At 44.4% G+C, this 17,214-nt stretch overlaps 1 protein-coding gene across 3 annotated transcripts in view; it reads left to right on the top strand.

Annotated features, from left to right (window-relative positions):
- Positions 1-17,214, top strand: part of LOC129406471 (leucine-rich repeat-containing protein 37A2-like) — a 47,145-nt gene that overhangs the window by 13,740 nt on the left and 16,191 nt on the right. For all 3 annotated transcript variants that reach the window (XM_055144341.1, XM_055144339.1, XM_055144340.1), the window contains 4 exons: positions 332-412; positions 11,921-11,992; positions 13,432-13,506; positions 17,014-17,123. In XM_055144341.1, the coding sequence (XP_055000316.1) occupies positions 332-412; positions 11,921-11,992; positions 13,432-13,506; positions 17,014-17,123 (338 nt within the window). The remainder of the gene's footprint in view (positions 1-331; positions 413-11,920; positions 11,993-13,431; positions 13,507-17,013; positions 17,124-17,214) is intronic.

Genomic DNA, 17,214 nt, shown 5'->3' on the forward strand with positions numbered 1-17,214 from the left:
CCTCTTATTCCTCCTTTTTCTTCTTCCTTCTTCTGTCTTCTTTCTTTCATGTTCCTTCTTCTTCCTTCTTTTTTTTTTAACTTTTTGGGTTACACTTGGAGACACACAGGAGTCACTCCTGGCTCTGCCCTGAGAAATTACTCCTGGTGGTGCTCAGGGGACCATATGGGATGCTGGGAATCGAACCTGGGTCAGCCGCATGTAAGGCAAACACCCTATCTGCTGTGCTATCGCTCCAACCCCTTCTTTCTTCTTTTCCTCCTTCCTTTTTCTTCTTTCTTCTAAAAACTGCTGCTGCTTTTATCTTTTTTTTCTTTGTTTTCTTTGGTAGGAATCTTAGTTGCAATTTAATCACCGAACTGAGCTTTGGAACGTTTCAGGCCTGGCATGGAATGCAGTTTTTACATAAGATGTAAGTCAAAAAGCAGATAAGTATACATAATAACACTGTGCATAAAAGCATCATGCAGTCATTATTACCTAACTGGTATAAGGCCAGTGTGAACTCTAGTAAGTATGTCTTGAGATCCAGTTCTTTTTGTTCAAATGAAGAAACTAAGGTACAAAGAGTCCAAGAGATTTGCATGACACCTGGCATGCTTTGCTTTTTTTTATTAATGATTATTGGAGCGAGCACTAACAGAAACGTATTCGTTAGCATTGTCTTGTGATTCCCACTGGTACGGCGCTGAACTGTGAATGAGGCTTTAAATTCCCAGTTTAATTCCAACTTTGGTTCCTGTTCATGTGCAAAGTTCCTAACCACTTAAATGTATGCAACAAAGAGCCGGGAAGAACTAAGTATAACAGTTTTTACTGGGAGTTGGCTGGGAAGGAGAGTTATGGATTCATTCCTAGCTGGTAGCTTCTTTTACATGGTGAAGCCAAAGGGTTCCTGAACATCTATCTTAGCATAGTTCCCTCCCTAATACTCTAGAACATTCTTTTGAAGAAAAAAAAATATATAAATATATACATAAAGTGAATTCACTGTGGTCACTATAAAGCTTTTTTTTTTTTGGTATTTGGGTCACACCTGGCGATGCACGGGGGTTACTCCTGGCTCTGCACTCAGGAGTCACCCCTGGCGGTGCTCCGGGGACCATATGGGATGCTGGGAATTGAACCTGGGTCAGCCCCATGCAAGGCAAACGCCCTACCCCGCTGTGCTATTGCTCCAGCCCCAGTCACTATAAAGCTTTGAGCTGTGGTAAAAGGTGGTAAAAAGCTATGGTAAAAACACTCCATAGACTTCGCACCTGGCAGTGCTGGGGAGGGATCCAGGATCACTCCTGGCAAAACTAGCATCACACTGGCCAGCTGAGCTAGAAGGCGGCCATGGGAGGCACCTGGAGTTCTGTGGTGTGGTGGGATCAAACTCTGGGCTTATACATGGCAGACATGTGCTCCATCTCTGAAACTATCTCTGTGACCCCAAAAGTGTTTGTGTTACATCAGAGTGAGTGAAAAGCATTCATCAAACATACATTGCTGGGGGCTGGAGCAATAGCACAGCGGGTAGGGCATTTGCCTTGCACACGGACGACCCGGGTTCGATTCCCAGCATCCCATATGGTCCCCTGAGCACCGCCAGGAGTAATTCCTGAGTGCAGAGCCAGGAGTAATCCCTGTGCGTCGCCAAGTGTGACCCAAAACGCAAAAAACAAAACAAACAAACAAAAAAAAACCAAAAACCAACATTGCTATTGTCTAATTTCATTATACTTACTTTTCTGATTACTCGTGTGTAAGAAGCGTGTGGTTCTATACCCTTTGGGTGAAAAGGTCCCTCTGATTTCTCTCTGATTTGATGTAACACAAGCAGATCAAAATTCAGATCAGAGGCTTAAAGGGAATTCTGTACTCAAGCGGAAGATCCTCCTTTCAGTTTGACTTTGAAAAAGGGTCTTCACCTGCTTGTGTTTCAGAAATCCAGTTTTACACAGCTTCCTGCAAATTAGATGAAGGAAGGGCAGGAAGGCAGCTCGGTGATTCTGCATGGGTATAAACCTGAGTTGATACCCGGGCAGACAGGTTTGATGAGGCAGGTGAGGGGTTGGAATGTGTCTGGGTCGGCATCATGGTTCCTGCACGTGCCCACCTGTAGCAGCTCCCCTTCACCAATCCTTAATTGACTGACAATGTGGGAAAGAACCCTGAAGACCAGTTGTCTTTTTTTACTTTTTGGGTCACACCCGGCGATGCACAGGGGTCACTCCTGACTCATGCACTCAGGAATTACTCCTGGCGGTGCTCAGGGGACCATATGGAATGCTGGGAATTGAACCCGGGTCGGACACATGCAAGGCAAACAAACGCCCTGCCCGCTGTGCTATCTAACTCCAGTACTAACTGTGCTAACTCCAGCCCAGACCAGTTTTGTAAGGAGCAGGCTTTGAGATTATAGTCACCTCAGTGCCTTTAATGCCACATTTTTACTAAGCATTTTATTATAACAAGCATCACAAGAACCCCAGTTTCGGTATAGTTTTGTAGGAGACAGTGGGGGCAGGGGGAAAATGGCATCTTAGTTCATAAAAATTAAGACATTCAAGAACATTCACAGAGTGCCATTTCTTCTGAGTGTCAGGCCTATCTATATGGAAGAATAGAGCAGGGTGTTTGTCACCAAGAACCTTGAGTACTGGAAGAAAGAAGACAGATGCTGGTGGGAAAACACGAGAGCCCTACTGCTAGTGCAGACAGCAGGGTAACAAGATAGTGGGGTGACACTGGAGATAATGGTGGGTGGTGTACTGAGAAGGACTCATCATGAATGAGGTTGAGGAGACAGCTCAGAGAGCTGGAGCCTGAGCTTTGCATTGCCAGCAGTCACTCCCATTCACACCTCCAAATGTGGTCCCCAAACAATGAGAAGAAAACCCAACGAATTTATAATGGAGAAGGTGATGATTTACTTGTATTGCATATATTGAAATTTTACTCTCAAATGAGAGAAAAAGGTAATAAAAGAATCATAGATATCTGGAAAGAAGTGATCATCCCAGTCATGTGATTTAAATAGAACTAACTCTTAAGATTAATTCAGTCACCTCAGCAGATTGTCATGGAGTCTGGGGAGATGGTGCACACTCTAGGTGCTGGAGTCCCAGGTTCAAGCCCCTGCACGACATGGTTCCCCAGCACTGCACCGAGTAAGCCCCAAACACCAAGTATGGCACTACCCACCCACCCCAGCACCGAATGTGTTGGGGCCCGAATGTGTTGGGGGGTGGACTCCTTTCTTTGGGGCCCAATCTTTCTAAATGACCAAGCTCATTCCTTTCACATACAATTTGCCTGCGTGATCAAAACTCTGTGTCTGGAGCACAAGTACAGTGGGTGTGTGACTTGCCTTGCAAATGGCTGACCTGGGTTCAGCCTCAGCACCCCACATGCTCTTCCTGAGCACAGCCAGGAGTAAGCCCTGAGCACCCTGCTATGTGTGGCCGAAAAACAAGAGGAAATAATGTTACATCTCTTTCCAAAGGCAAGGGATGCTGGTCCTTCAGTTAGGTCTTTTTATTACCTATCTGACAAATGACTGGGTTGATTGGAAACTGCGTTGATCATAATTTACTCCCTGCATTAAATAGATCTGGGGAAAGGTTGAAGTGAGAACCAGATAGAGCTCAGTGGGCTGAGGGCATGCCAGGTGTAACCCAAACCTAAGCACAAACAAAACAAAAAGACCCATCGGAGGTGAATTGATAAGGAATTAAAGGAAGCTGAACTCCAAACCTTACTTGCAAGATCTCAGGGAAGATCCCAACAATTTTTATACTCATAATTTTGCATTTTATTTATTTTGTTAAACAGAATTTTGATAAACTAGATGAAATTCAGGGCCCACAAAAACCTTAATTCTTCCTGGGTTCTGGGTAATTATCACTCAGTGAGTTTCTTGAATGAAACATCTATATTAATAAACATTGAGTGGTGAGTACATTATCAGTTGAATGAAAAACAGATCACCTTCAATATGCCATAATAATTTGTAACTGTAAATTAATAAATTTTCCATAAATTGTCAAAATATTAATAAGATGTCATTGTTTTTGAAAGGGTGATAATCATATCTCTTACAGATGAAATCAGGAATGAAGTATGTTATGGAAATCCTACAGTGTTTGCTAATCCTAAATGTTCAGTATCTCTTTTCTTCTTTTGTTTTTGTTTTGGGGCCATACCTCCATGGTCAGGGATTGTTACTGGCTCTCCTCTCAGGAATTACTCCTGGCGGTGTCTGGGGAACCATATGTGATGCCAGGAATTAAACCCAGGTCAGCTGTGTGCAAGGCAAACGCCCTACCTGCTGTACCTGCTGTACGATTGCACCAGCCCCAACTATCTTTTTTTTTTCCCCCTTCTGAATTTCAAGTGTTTCTTCATTCACCTACACAGGTCTAGACTGATGACTTGTTTAAAAAATTCTTTGTCATTTCATCGGTACAAGTTCCATGATTGTAGCAACTGCAGACTTGACAAAGTAGAAAGGCGATGCCTTACTCAGACAGAGCAGTGGACACTCTGGCTTGTTTGTGGAACATCAGTATTTTGCCAAGACATAAGTACTAAGAGAGAACAAAGGAAACCCAAACCTTGTTCCTACTGACCGCTTGACCCCACTGTGGAGATTGTCAGTGAGGTGGGGAGCTGCACTGTGAAGGCAGACGGAGCTGGGGTCACCGCGAGGCCCTCACGTTCTCCCAGCCACATAGCATAATGGCCTGTCTTTAGATGAGTGTCCACACGAGAGCTTACTCTAAGGCATTGTTATCACTTTGGGGTATGTACTGAAATCCTGGCAGCAGCTTCTCACCGTTCAAAAGCTTCTACCTTAAAGAGGAAGACTGCTCAGGACCTTGGAATGGTTTAGGGGTGACTGATTTCTTTGTTATTGTTAGAAAATTAAGTTTGTCACATTCAGCAAGAACTGTCTACCAAGTGTGTCTTTTCCTTCCCATCCTTATAGGGAGATATCTTCTATTTCAACTTAGTACTGCTGCTGGAGCACTGTAGGGGTCACACCTGAGCACCACCCAGATGTGGTCCAGCTGTTCCCTTTAGTCTTCCGCTGCCCCCCCCCAGCCCCAAACAGGTTTTACCTTTCCTCCTCATCTTTATTGTTGCGAGATGTCTGAGGGTCATACACCCTGGCTGTGATGCTCATATTCAGTTGCGGTGCTCACCGGAAATCCTACATCAGGGCCAGGCATTTGCCCCCTGGGACGATGTTTGCTAAAGGCCTCTGTGCTTTTGGGGGCGGGGAGCTCACACACACGGCCACCAGGGGTCGCTCTTCTATTCTATTCTATACAAGAACATTCTAAGAGCAGTGTTCACACCTGTGCTTGTCAGGGGCGCCACTTCTTGGCATGGTTCTTGTGCACCATTTCTCTTTTATATCAAAGATCAGCAAAGACCTTCGTTGCCTGAATTTCAAAGTGGATTCATGTGTCTCTTGGGGGTCTTGCTTTTCCTGAGACTGAACTCCACCGTGCCCACTGGCAGAGAGCCATCTGCTCAGCCACAGTGACCTGGGATGGAAGCCACTACAGGGTCTGTGGTCCCTAGCAAGAGGACAGTGTGACTCTGTCCCCAACTAAGTATCCATGTTCGTTCAGGTATCCTGGGGGATTGGGGGACAGACATGAAGTCCACTGTGTGCACATCTCTTTTTTTTAAAATATATTTAAAGAACCACGATTTACAAAGTTATTGAGAGTTGGGGTTTTGTTTGTTTCTTATTGAATCACTGTGAGCTACAGTTACAAAGCTTTCATATCTGAGTTTCAGTCATACAATGATTGAACACCCATTCCTCCACCAGTGCACTTTCTCCACCATCAATGTCCCCAGTATCTTCCCTCTCCACAATCCCAATCCCCTCCCCGCCTCTATGGCAATGTTTCCCATACTCTCTCTATACTTTGGGGCATTATAATTTGCAGTATAGATAATGAGAGATCGTCGCATTTGATTTTTTTAATCTACTTTCAGTACACATCTCCCATCTCGAATGATCCCTCGAACCATCATTGACTTAGTGATCCCTTCTCTATTCCAGCTGCCTTCTCTCCCAGCTCATGAGGCAGGCTTCCAACCCAGAGCAATATTCCTGGCCCTTCTCTCTACTCTCCTTGGTTATCAGTCTCATGTTATTTTATATTCCACAAATGGGTGCAGCCATTCTTTGTCTGTCCCTCTCTTTCTGACTCATTTCACTTAGCATGATACTCTCCATGACCATCCACTTATAAGCAAATTTTATGACTTCATCTTTCCTAACAGCTGCATAGTATTCATTGTGTAGATGTACCAAAGTTTCTTTAACCAGTTGTCTGTTCTCGGACACTTTGGTTGTTTCCAGATTTTGGCTATTGTGAACACTGCTGCAATGAACACACAGGTGCAGATGTCATTTCTACTGTGCTTTTATGTACCCTTGGAATATATTACCAGAAGTGGTATTGTGGGCTCGTATGGAAGCTCAATTTCTAGTTTTTTAAGGAATGCCCATATTGTTTTCCAAAGAGAGTGGACCAGTCGGCATTTCCACCATGGTTGTTAGGTTTTAGGCATACAATATTTTGACACCAATCCCACCACCAGTGTTCCTACACTTCCCTTCACCAGTGTTCCTACACCCAATCTGCCACATTGACAGGCACATTTCAAGGTTCAGTGGTTATAGTTTATTTGGGGGGGGGCAGGGGAGTACACCCAATGGTGCTCAGGGATTACTCCTGGCTCTGTACTTAGGGGTTGCTCCTCACAGGCTCAGGAGACCATATAGGTTGCTGGAGATTGAAGCCAGTTCAGCCATGTGCAAGGCAAGAGCCTTACCTGTTGGGCTGTTGCTCTGACCCAGTGGTGGTTCTTTAAGGCTCATGTTTTCAGTGTTGAGCCTGTGCTTTGGGTAGAGAGCTATACCACTTTCCCATATCATTGGTAAAATAAAGCCCTGGCCCTTGTTCCGCCCTTTATCTTCTACCACCTGTTGATTTCTTTGCTTTGCTCTCATTCTCCTCCCTGTACTCTGGGGTCAAGACTGATCTAGCCATCCTCTTCTACTGCATTGCATTCCCTCATCCAGTTATTCTATCTACCACAGAGAAGTGAGATCATCCTTTATCTATCCTCATCTGACTTCACTCAATATGATGTCTTCTGGTTCCTAGCAGGTTGCAGCAAATTACACGATTTCATCGTTTCTTGCAGCTGCATAGTATTTCACTGCATATCTATTCCACATCTTCACAAACCTGTCGTTGGACACCTACGCTGATTCCGTATCTTAGCTATTGCACTGAGTGCTGCGATGAATGTGTGTTCATGTGTCCTTTTGAATGTTTTTCTATCCTGAGGTAGCATACTCAACAGTGTTTCCACACCTTTTAGTAGTGTTGCCTGCTAGGGATTGGGCCTCTTTTGTTGTGATGTTAAGGTGCTTCTGACTGACTGCAGTGCAACTGGTAAACAATTGCCAGGGACAAGGAATGGCAGAGCTGCAAGACTCAGACCCCCCCAGAGCTGCCAGGAATCTCACTCAGCCAATGTGGTGACACGGGGGATTGAATTCCAGGCTGAATGCTTGCAGTGAGGGGGTCAAGCCGGAGTCCCCAGATAAGATCTATTTCAAAAGGGCATTTGAAGTAATACTGCCTGGGGCCAGAGAGATGGTACAGTTGGGAGGGCACTTGCCTTGCACGTCACTGACCCATATGTAATCCCCAGCACTGAATGTGCTCCCCAGAACACCACTGGGGCTGATCCCTTAGTGCACAGCCAGGAGTCAGCCCTGAGCACAGCTGGGTGTGGCCCAGTAACCCAAAGAAAGGTTTTTGGTCACTGAAAGAGATCAGTCTTTTTTACTGTTTTTGGACTATACCCTGCAGTGCTCATGGGGTGCTGGGCCTTGAGGGGGTGCTTGAGGGGGGCCATGTAGTGCCATGAACCTGCCCACCCCACCCCCTTGGGCAAGGCATTTACACCAGCCCTTTTTGGTTTGTTTGTTTGAACCCTCTTTTTGTTGATTTTTAAATAGGATTCTCCAATAATGTCCAAAGGACCTAGGAACCAATTATGGTGGTGCTCACGGATCTGATTATACCAGGAGTCAAATTCAGCCCCTCGCAAATGCCAGGCATCTGCTCTGCCACTTTGAGCGAACTCCCCAACTCAGTCATGCCCTCTGAGATTGATAAAAACTGTTGCTCCTTTATTTGCCGGGCTGGGGATAGAACCTCAGATTTTATTCCTGCAAGACAAGTGTTTTACCTCTAAGTCATACTTCTTAGTCCTTTTGCCACAGTTTACTCCATAAAGCATAAAGATAAGGTCATGAATATAAAAGAGGCAATGAATGAGCTAGGTGTGCGCATACATTTTAAAATGCAGAAGAAGTCAGCCAGAGAAAGTACTGATATGCAAAGCATGTGCTCAGGTGCCCCTTCCATTTTTCGACTATGAATACTCATTTTTGAGTATTTACACGTTTCCATTTTTCTTGGACACATATCCAGGTATTACATTGCTGAGTCTTTGGTAACTATGGCTAACTTTTTTGAGGGACCATCAAGCTTTTCTGCAGTGCCTCTTTTTATATTTTCACCAGCAGTGCATAAGGATTTCAATTTCTCCATCACCCTGGTTGCACTTTTGTCTGCTTTTAGCCATCTTACTGGGTATGAAGTAGTATCTGATTGTGGCTTGGATTTATGTTCTGCTAATGGCAAGACATTAACTATCTTCTCATGCTTATTATAGTCATTTTAAAATTCACTTTGGGAGCTGTGAATTTTAAGTGCCCTACTCACTGTACACCCATCTCCCCCACTCCCTCCCCCACGCCCCCTCTGCCCCTGTACCAGGCGCTTTCTCCAGCCATCTCATTGTCCTACTGTTCCCCTCACTAACTTATCTCCCACCTCTGCCCCAGTGGCAAGTTTCCTACTGAAGATCAGTTCAGCTCTTTGTTTCCGTGGCATTGGACATTTGAGGTTCCCCTACAAAGTTTGAGATAGATGGTTCTGAGTCCGTTCCTCTCCCTCTGACTGATTTCACTCAGCATGAAACTCTTCAGATCTATCCACATTGCAGCAAATTGCATGACTCTATCTCCTCTTATAGCTGGGTAATATTCTATTGTGTATCTATACCATAGTTTATCCAGTCATCTGTTTGTTGGTATTTGGACTGTTGCCATATTTTGGCTGTTGTATATAGTGCTGCAATGAACCTAGGAGTGCAGACGTCTTTTATGCATTGTGCTTTTGGGCCCTTAGGATATATTCACAAGAGTGGAATTTCTGGGTCATCACTGTATCACTGTCATCCCATTGTTTGTCGATTTACTCGAGCGGGCACCAGTAACGTCTCTATTCCTCTCAACCCTAAGATTTTAGCAGTCTCTTCTTACTTGTCTTTCCCAATGATTGGAGGCTCTTTCAGGGTCAGGAGAATGGAACCTATCGTTACTGTTTTTGGCATATCGAATACGCCACAGGTAGCTTACCAGGCTCTGCCCAAGTGGGCAGTATACTCTCGGTAGCTTGCCGGGCTTTCTGCGAGGTATGTATATACTGTCATCCCGTTGATCAATGATTTGCTTGAGTGGGCCCAGTCACGTCTCCATTCATCCTAGTCCTGAGATTTTAGCAGCCTCTCTTTACTTGTCCTTCCCAATGGTGCCTCATTAGAGGCTATTCAGGGTCAGGAGAATGAGACCCATCATTGTTACTGTATTTGGCATATGAATACGCCACAGGGAGCTTGTCAGGCTTTCCTTAATGGCAGTAAACTCTCAGTAATTTGCCAGGTTTTCCAAGAGGGATAACTAGGCTATCAGATGTTGTGTGATTGCATCTGCACGCTTCAGAAAGCTTGGTTTTATATTCTCTGGATGTTTGCATTGAAGGGATTACATGGTGTGTGTGTGTGTTGGGGGAGATTTCTGGGTGTGACTGTCTAGCTACTGGAAAATGGAGAATCTGGGTGCAAGAGGCCTAGTCCCGATCCGAGCAGCCTTGGAGATCTAAGCCCCGGGTCCCGCACACCTGGGTTCCTCTGCCAGTCATATGGAAGTTTAATTCTTAGTGTTTTGAGGAATGTCCATATTGTCTTCCCAAAAATGCTGGATCAGTTAGCATTCTCACAGCAGTGAATGAGGGGCCCTGTTCCCCCAAATGCTGATCAATACTAGTTATTGTTGTTCTCTTTGATGAGTACCAGTCTCTGTGGTATGAGATGATATCTCACTGTTGCTTTGATCTTCATTTCTCTGATAATTAGTGATATAGAACCTTTTTTTCCATATGCATTTTGGTCATTTGTATTTCTTTTGGGCTGGGAGTTGGGCCATAGTTGGCCATGTTCAGGGCTTACTCCCAACTCTGCACTTAGTAATCACTCTTGATGTTGCTTCGGGGGCCATATGGGATGCTGGGGATTGAACCCAGGTTTGCTGCATCCAAGCAAGCACCTTACCCACTATGCTATCTCTCGGTCCCTGACCATTTGTATTCTTTTTTGAGGAAGTTCCTGTTCATCTCTTCTCCTGTTTATCACTTTTTATGCCCCATGCGCTTGGGCTGTGCCTCACCTATGAGCAAACTTATTCCTGGATTGTGCAGCGGCAAAAGTGGCAGCACAACACGTCATAAAACACTTCCTACCCATTCTCCATAATTACAACACCACATTTGATGGAGTTCAGATAGTAGGCAATAAGTCATATGGGGAAATATATATATGCATATATACATATTTTCAGATATGTATACCAAAGTTCACACCACCCAAAGTTCAACAACATGCTAGTGATATCCTCCAGAATGTCTTAATGGTTTCTGCCAAAATAGAACAATGTTCACACTGTTTCCTATATGAACACTTTTTTGTAAGAATGCTCAGCAGTTCTTCATAACAGACAATACAAAATATATTACTTCGGTTGTGCTTTGTGACAGGGTTCAGGGCTTGGGATGGAAACATCCCAAATTTGGTGGAGGGAAGGTGTAATGGTGGTGGCATTGGTGTTTGAATGTTGAGTGAAATCAAACATTGTGAACTAACTTATAGAATTAAAAAATTTTAAAAAAGTAATGTGGAGCTAATGCCCAATTTAATCAGCTTAATCAATGGCTGAATAACTAGCAGTACTCCTACATTATAAATTTTTTTAAAAAAAGAAAAAGAAATAATATTTGCTTCAGAGCAAGGACTTCCTGCAGACATCATCACTCCTCGGGTTTTCTTACTTCTTTGGGGGTGATGGGAAGACACACCCAGTGGTTCCCAGGGCTTACTCCTGACTCTGTGCTCAGGGATCACTCCGGTGTGTTCTGGGGCCTATATAAGATTCCAGGGATGAAACGTACAAGTCAGCTGCATGCAAGGCAAGTGCCCTACTTGCTGTACTATTTGGCCCCTATTCCTAGGGTTTTCAACTTGGGAAAATTTGTTAGCATATATATTTTTTTTCGGTAGATTTGTTTTGTTTCCCACTCCTCTCCACCCACCCCACCCCCCGTTTCCCCTTTACTTTATCATCTAGAGACTTGAGTGTTTTCCAAAGGGAGAATGCTTAGTGCTGGAGAAATAGCACAGCAGGTAGGGCGGTTGCCTGGCACACAGGTGACCCGGATTCAATTCCCAGTATCCCATATGGTCCCACAAGCACCACCAGGAGTAATTCCTGAGTGCATGAGCCAGAAGTAACCCATGTGCATCACTGGCGTGACCAAAAAAGATTTACAAAAGGGAGGGGGAATGCCTTATGGATTCTAAGTGTGATTATAGATAATCACAGAAAATAATGTTTTTTACCTTCAAGTTCCATGCCAGTAAAATAAATAAAAACTTCAATCCTAGTTACTGATTATGCAGATAATTTTCATTTTATTGTATTTTTTAGAATTCTCAGTCATAATCCTCTAACAACTATTGAAGATTCATATCTTTTTCAATTACCAGCATTAAAATATCTGTAAGTATTGTAATAGCTTTGTAGTTCATATGATTTCTGCTATGATTTGCTGTCTTTATTTTTCTCCATTTCTGTCATAGATTATGTGTCTTGCATTGAATTTAAAAGTTATAGTTTTAATTTTAACACTGGATTGTTGAAATGAGATTTATTTTCAAAGGAAAACATTAAGAAATAATGTACATGGGTAACAGCCAAAAGAGGAAAAGAGCAATGTTGAGTACATATAGATAAGAAACATACAGATGCGTGTAGAAGTATTATTTATTCCAGAAAATAACGAGTAATAATGTAAACATTATTTAAAAAAGAAAGTAAATAAAAGAGGACCAGATAGGTGAGTGGTTGGAGCCTGTGCACTGGGTGCTGGAGGCCTGGATTCAATCTCTGGCACCTTATGTGTTCCCCAGAGTTCTACTCAGTGCAACCCACAAGTACAGCACCCAACATATCTCCCAAGTACTGCCAGATGTGGCCAAAATCCAAGGCCACCCCCAGCTCACATGAAAAAGAAACATTAAACGAAGTAGATGCAATTTAGAAAGAGAAGTCTAAATTGACAAGAGAAGGAAGAGACAAGAGAAGGGAGGGAGGAAGGAAGGGAGGGAAGGAAGGAAGGAAGGAAGGAAGGAAGGAAGGAAGGAAGGAAGGAAGGAAGGAAGGAAGGAAGGAAGGAAGGAAGGAAGGAAGGAAGGAAGGAAAGGAAGCAAGGAAGGGAGGGAGGGAGGGAGGGAGGAGAGGGAGGGAGGGAGGAAGGAAGGAAGGGAGGAAGGAAGGAAGGAAGGAAGGAAGGAAGGAAGGAAGGAAGGAAGGAAGGAAGGAAGGAAGGAAATTTATTTAGAGGAAGGAAGGAAGGAAGGAAGGAAGGAAATTTATTTAGAGGAAGGAAGGAAGGAAGGAAGGAAGGAAGGAAGGAAGGAAGGAAGGAAGGAAGGAAGGAAGGGAGGGAGGGAGGGAGGGAGGGAGGGAGGGAGGGAGGGAGGAAGGAAGGAAGGAAGGAAGGAAGGAAGGAAGGAAGGAAGGAAATTTATTTAGAGGAAGGAAGGAAGGGAGGGAGGGAGGGAGGGAGGGAGGGAAGGAGGGAGGGAGGGAGGGAGGAAGGAAGGAAGGAAGGAAGGGAGGAAAGAAAGAAGGAAGGAAGGAAGGAAGGAAGGAAGGAAGGAAGGAAGGAAGGAAGGAAGGAAGGAAGGAAAGAAGGAAGGAAGAAGGGAGGGAGGAAAGAAGGAAGGAAATTTATTTAGTCTACCAAATTGTCATTAATTTGATGATAGAGAAATCTCTTATTTCTGTAAGAGCTCTCTGGAATTATGGTCTAGAGTAAGCAGTTGACCTGGCTTTACAGCGAAGCCAGAATCAAAGTTATGCCTCTTTAATCTCATCTATTTAACTCTAGAGCTTCTGTATTTGGATTCTCATCATGCTTGTGCTTTGTCCCTCAGAGACATGGGAGCAACACAAGTGTCGCTTGGACCAGTCCAAAACATCCTCATGATGACTCTTGAATTGGAAAAACTGTAAGTTGATTTTTCTGACATTTATTTTCACTTTGTTTTTTAAGACTTTTTATTTTTGTTTCTCTTTTTTTTTTAATGTAGGAGTACTACTATTTATTCAGCCATTAATTAAGCTAATTCAATTTGGCATGAACTCCACATTACTATTTTTTATTCAGAATGTTAATTTAATTTTTTTAATTTTTTTTTCCCTGGGGTGCTGCATCATGCAACCCTGCAAACTGCCATCCTGTAACAACCCTGAACTGTTTTCATTGTGCATACGTATACACACACACACACACACACACACACACACACACACACACACACACACACACCCCTCTCTCCCTGGGGTGCTGCATCATGCAACCCTGCAAATTGCCATCCTGTAACAACCCTGAACTGTTTTCATTGTGCATACGTATACACACACACACACACACCCATCCCGCAACAATCCTGAACTCTTTCCATTGTGTCATTGTGTACACACACACAGAAACACACACACCCCTTGTGCCAGTGTGTCGCTGCAGCCGCGCGCCCAGAGCAGATGCCTGGAGCTCCCCGGGGTGCAGGGGCCGCCGGCCCGTCTGCGGAGCCCTGGGGTCCGGGGCGTGTGCCCTAAGCCCCCGGCCGGACGCGGCACCGAGGCCAGGTGACGGGCCCGCCTCCCCGATACCGCACGGAGCCCACCCGGTCATCTGGGCCCGCTCTCCCGGGCCGCGCTTTAAGCCCTGGGGGGCCCGACTGAGTTTCCCAGCCTAACACCTTTTTTAATTTTTTTTAATCACTGTAAGATACAGTCACAAAGCTTCCCTTTTTGAGTTTCAGTCATACAGTGATAAGACACCCAACCCTCCACCAGTGCACATCTTCCACCACCAATGTCCCCAGTATCCCTCCCAGTCCCACCCCTCCCCCTGCCTCTGGCTGACAGTCTCCCCCATGCTCTTTTGCATTGCTTGTTATGAATAGTATAAGATGTCATACGGCCACAAGAGGGCTGTGTGCTCCTGGAATTCTAAAAGTTTAAATAATTAGGTGTGGAGAAATCTCTGCAGAGAGCTGCTCAGTTCAGAAATTGTGTATCTCTGGATCATGATCATTAAAGAGCTTAAGTGGCAGCCGAAGGCAGTTTGTGGGCATGACCTCCAGGTTCCCACGGGGAGTCGGGGGCATGAGAGGGACAGGCCCATCCCCTATCCCTTGAGGCCTGGAATTTGCTGTCACTGAACCTTCGTACCTGCACTTCTCATTGGGTTCTGGAAGTTGGTGGCTGTCGGGGTTTTTAAGGGGCAGGTGGAGGGATGATGCCTGCCTCTGTCTGAGGCTCCCCAGTGAAGTTGGCCTGGCTTAAAGTCCGGAGGCATCTCGCAGAGAGCTTCTCAGTTCAAAGATCCTTTTGTGTGTCTCTGGATCGTGGCCCTTGTTTCTATCTTTTCCAGAGAAATAAACTATTGGCATATGCTCTGCAGGGTATGCCGGCTTAGCCGTAGGGCGCCTCACGACCAGCCCTAAGTGCGGCTTTTGATCTCTTTTTGAGATTTATGGGTCTCTGAAATATGGCCGGTAAATTAACTTGTATAACTGAGCCAGATGTGGTTTGTGGGTTGGCTCCCACATACCAAACTTTTGGCTGCTTAGTTTCTTGGTAAACTTGCCCTAAGTTGTTGGAGTTCAGCCACAGGTACATCAGCAATTTTGGGTTATCAGGAAGCCAGAAGGGTCCATCTGGCTGCTGATGCACTCGCTCCGCAGGTATAGACTGACCTGCTGCTGGCATCATACCCCTGCTTGTTTATTTTTCTTAAGCTATGTTTAATTGAGGTGTGATTTTTTTTTTCAATTTTTTTTTAATTAGTGATTCACAGTGAGGGTACAGTTACAGATTCACACATTTTCGTACTTGTTTTTCCCTCATGCAATGTTTAAGAGCCCATCCCTCCACCAGTGTCCATTCTCCACATTCTCCACCACCAATAAACCCAGTATCACTCCCACCCCACCTCCAATCCCATCCCCCCCACCCACCCCACCTCTGTGGCGGGGCATTCCAATTTGATATCTCTCTTTCCTTTTGGGTGTTGTGGTTTGCAATAGGGGTATTGAGTGGTCATCCTGTTCAGTCTCTAGTCTGCTTTCAGCACGCATCTCCCTTCCGAGCAGGATCTCCAATCACATATTACTTGGTGTTCCCCTGTCTATCTGGGATGACTTTCCCTCAGCATGTGAGGCCAGATTCCAAGCTATGGAGCCAACCTCCTGGTATTATATACTACTATTCTTGGGTATTAGTCTCCTACTCTGTTGTTCTATATTCCACAGATGAGTGGAATCTTTCTATGTCTGTCCCTCTCTTTCTGGCTCATTTCACTTAGCATGATACTTTCCATGTTGATCCACTTATATGCAAAGTTCATTACTTCATCCTTTCTAACAGCTGCATAGTATTCCATTGTATAGATGTACCAAAGTTTCTTTAACCAGTCATCTGTTCTCAGGCACTCGGGTTTTTTCCAGATTCTGGCTATTGTAAACAGTGCTGCGATGAACATATAAGTGCAGATGTCATTTCGACTATACTTTTTTGTTTCTCCAGAATATATTCCCAGTAGTGGTATTACTGGATTAAATGGAAGCTCAATTTCTAATTTTTTGAGAAGCGTTCATATTGTTTTCCAAAGGGGCTGAACCAGTCGGCATTCCCACCAGCAGTGTAGAAGGGTCCCCTTCTCCCCACATCCTCTCCAACAGCAGTTGCTTTTGTTCTTTTGGATGTGTGCCATTCTCTGTGGTGTGAGGTGGTATCTCATGGTTGTTTTGATTTGCATCTCCCTGATGATTAGTGATGCAGAGCATTGTTTCATGTGCCTTTTGGTCATTCATATCTCTTCCTTGGAAAAGTTTCTGTTCATTTCTTCGTCCCATTAAAAAATATTTTTAAATTCAGATACTCAAGAGACACTTTTGGTGTCTCATGGATACTGGGGATCAAACCCAGGTCGACCGTGCTCAAAGCAAATGCCAGACCTGCTACACTATACTATTACTCTAGTCCCTGTTTTTTTTTACAGTCTGGAAAAGTGCTTTCAGATTTCCCCAGGTTATAACTGGCATTTTTATGTTATTGTTATCTGGGAGCTGGAGAGATAAGATAGTGAGTTAGGTATTTGCTTTGCATGTGAATAACCCTTGTTCAGTCTTTGGCACTGTCTATGCATTCTCTGCCTGCAAGGAATGATCCCTGAGCGGACTGCCAGAGAAACCCCTGAGCACCACCAGATATGACTAAAAAACAAAACTCAATTTTCTGAGGGCTGAAGTGATAGTAGAGGAGTTCAGGTACACACTTTGCATGCATCACCTCCCAGTTGGGTTCCCACCACCACCGAGTTCGAGCAGCGCCTCATCCATGGTTCTCAGGAACATTTTGAATAGCTGCACAGTGGCTTTGGCTGCCTCTTCTACCTATTACAGTAACCCCTTTACTCTGCACTTAATTCTCTGTGTTTTCATTCATAGGATCTTACCTAGGCATCTCACCTGCTGCCTCTGCCAATTTAAGAATAAAATAGACTCTGTCTGCAAAGTAGTCAAACTACATTGTGAATGTACCAGCAGCACACACTGTGGTGAGTCTGAATTGCCTGCTGATAGCTTTTTAATTTATATTTCATTTTAATTTTAATCACTGATGGTCCATTTTAAACTGATTATGCAGTT

This window comes from Sorex araneus, chromosome 7 (genome assembly GCF_027595985.1).
Source record: "Sorex araneus isolate mSorAra2 chromosome 7, mSorAra2.pri, whole genome shotgun sequence".
Classification (NCBI taxonomy): Eukaryota; Metazoa; Chordata; class Mammalia; order Eulipotyphla; family Soricidae; genus Sorex; species Sorex araneus.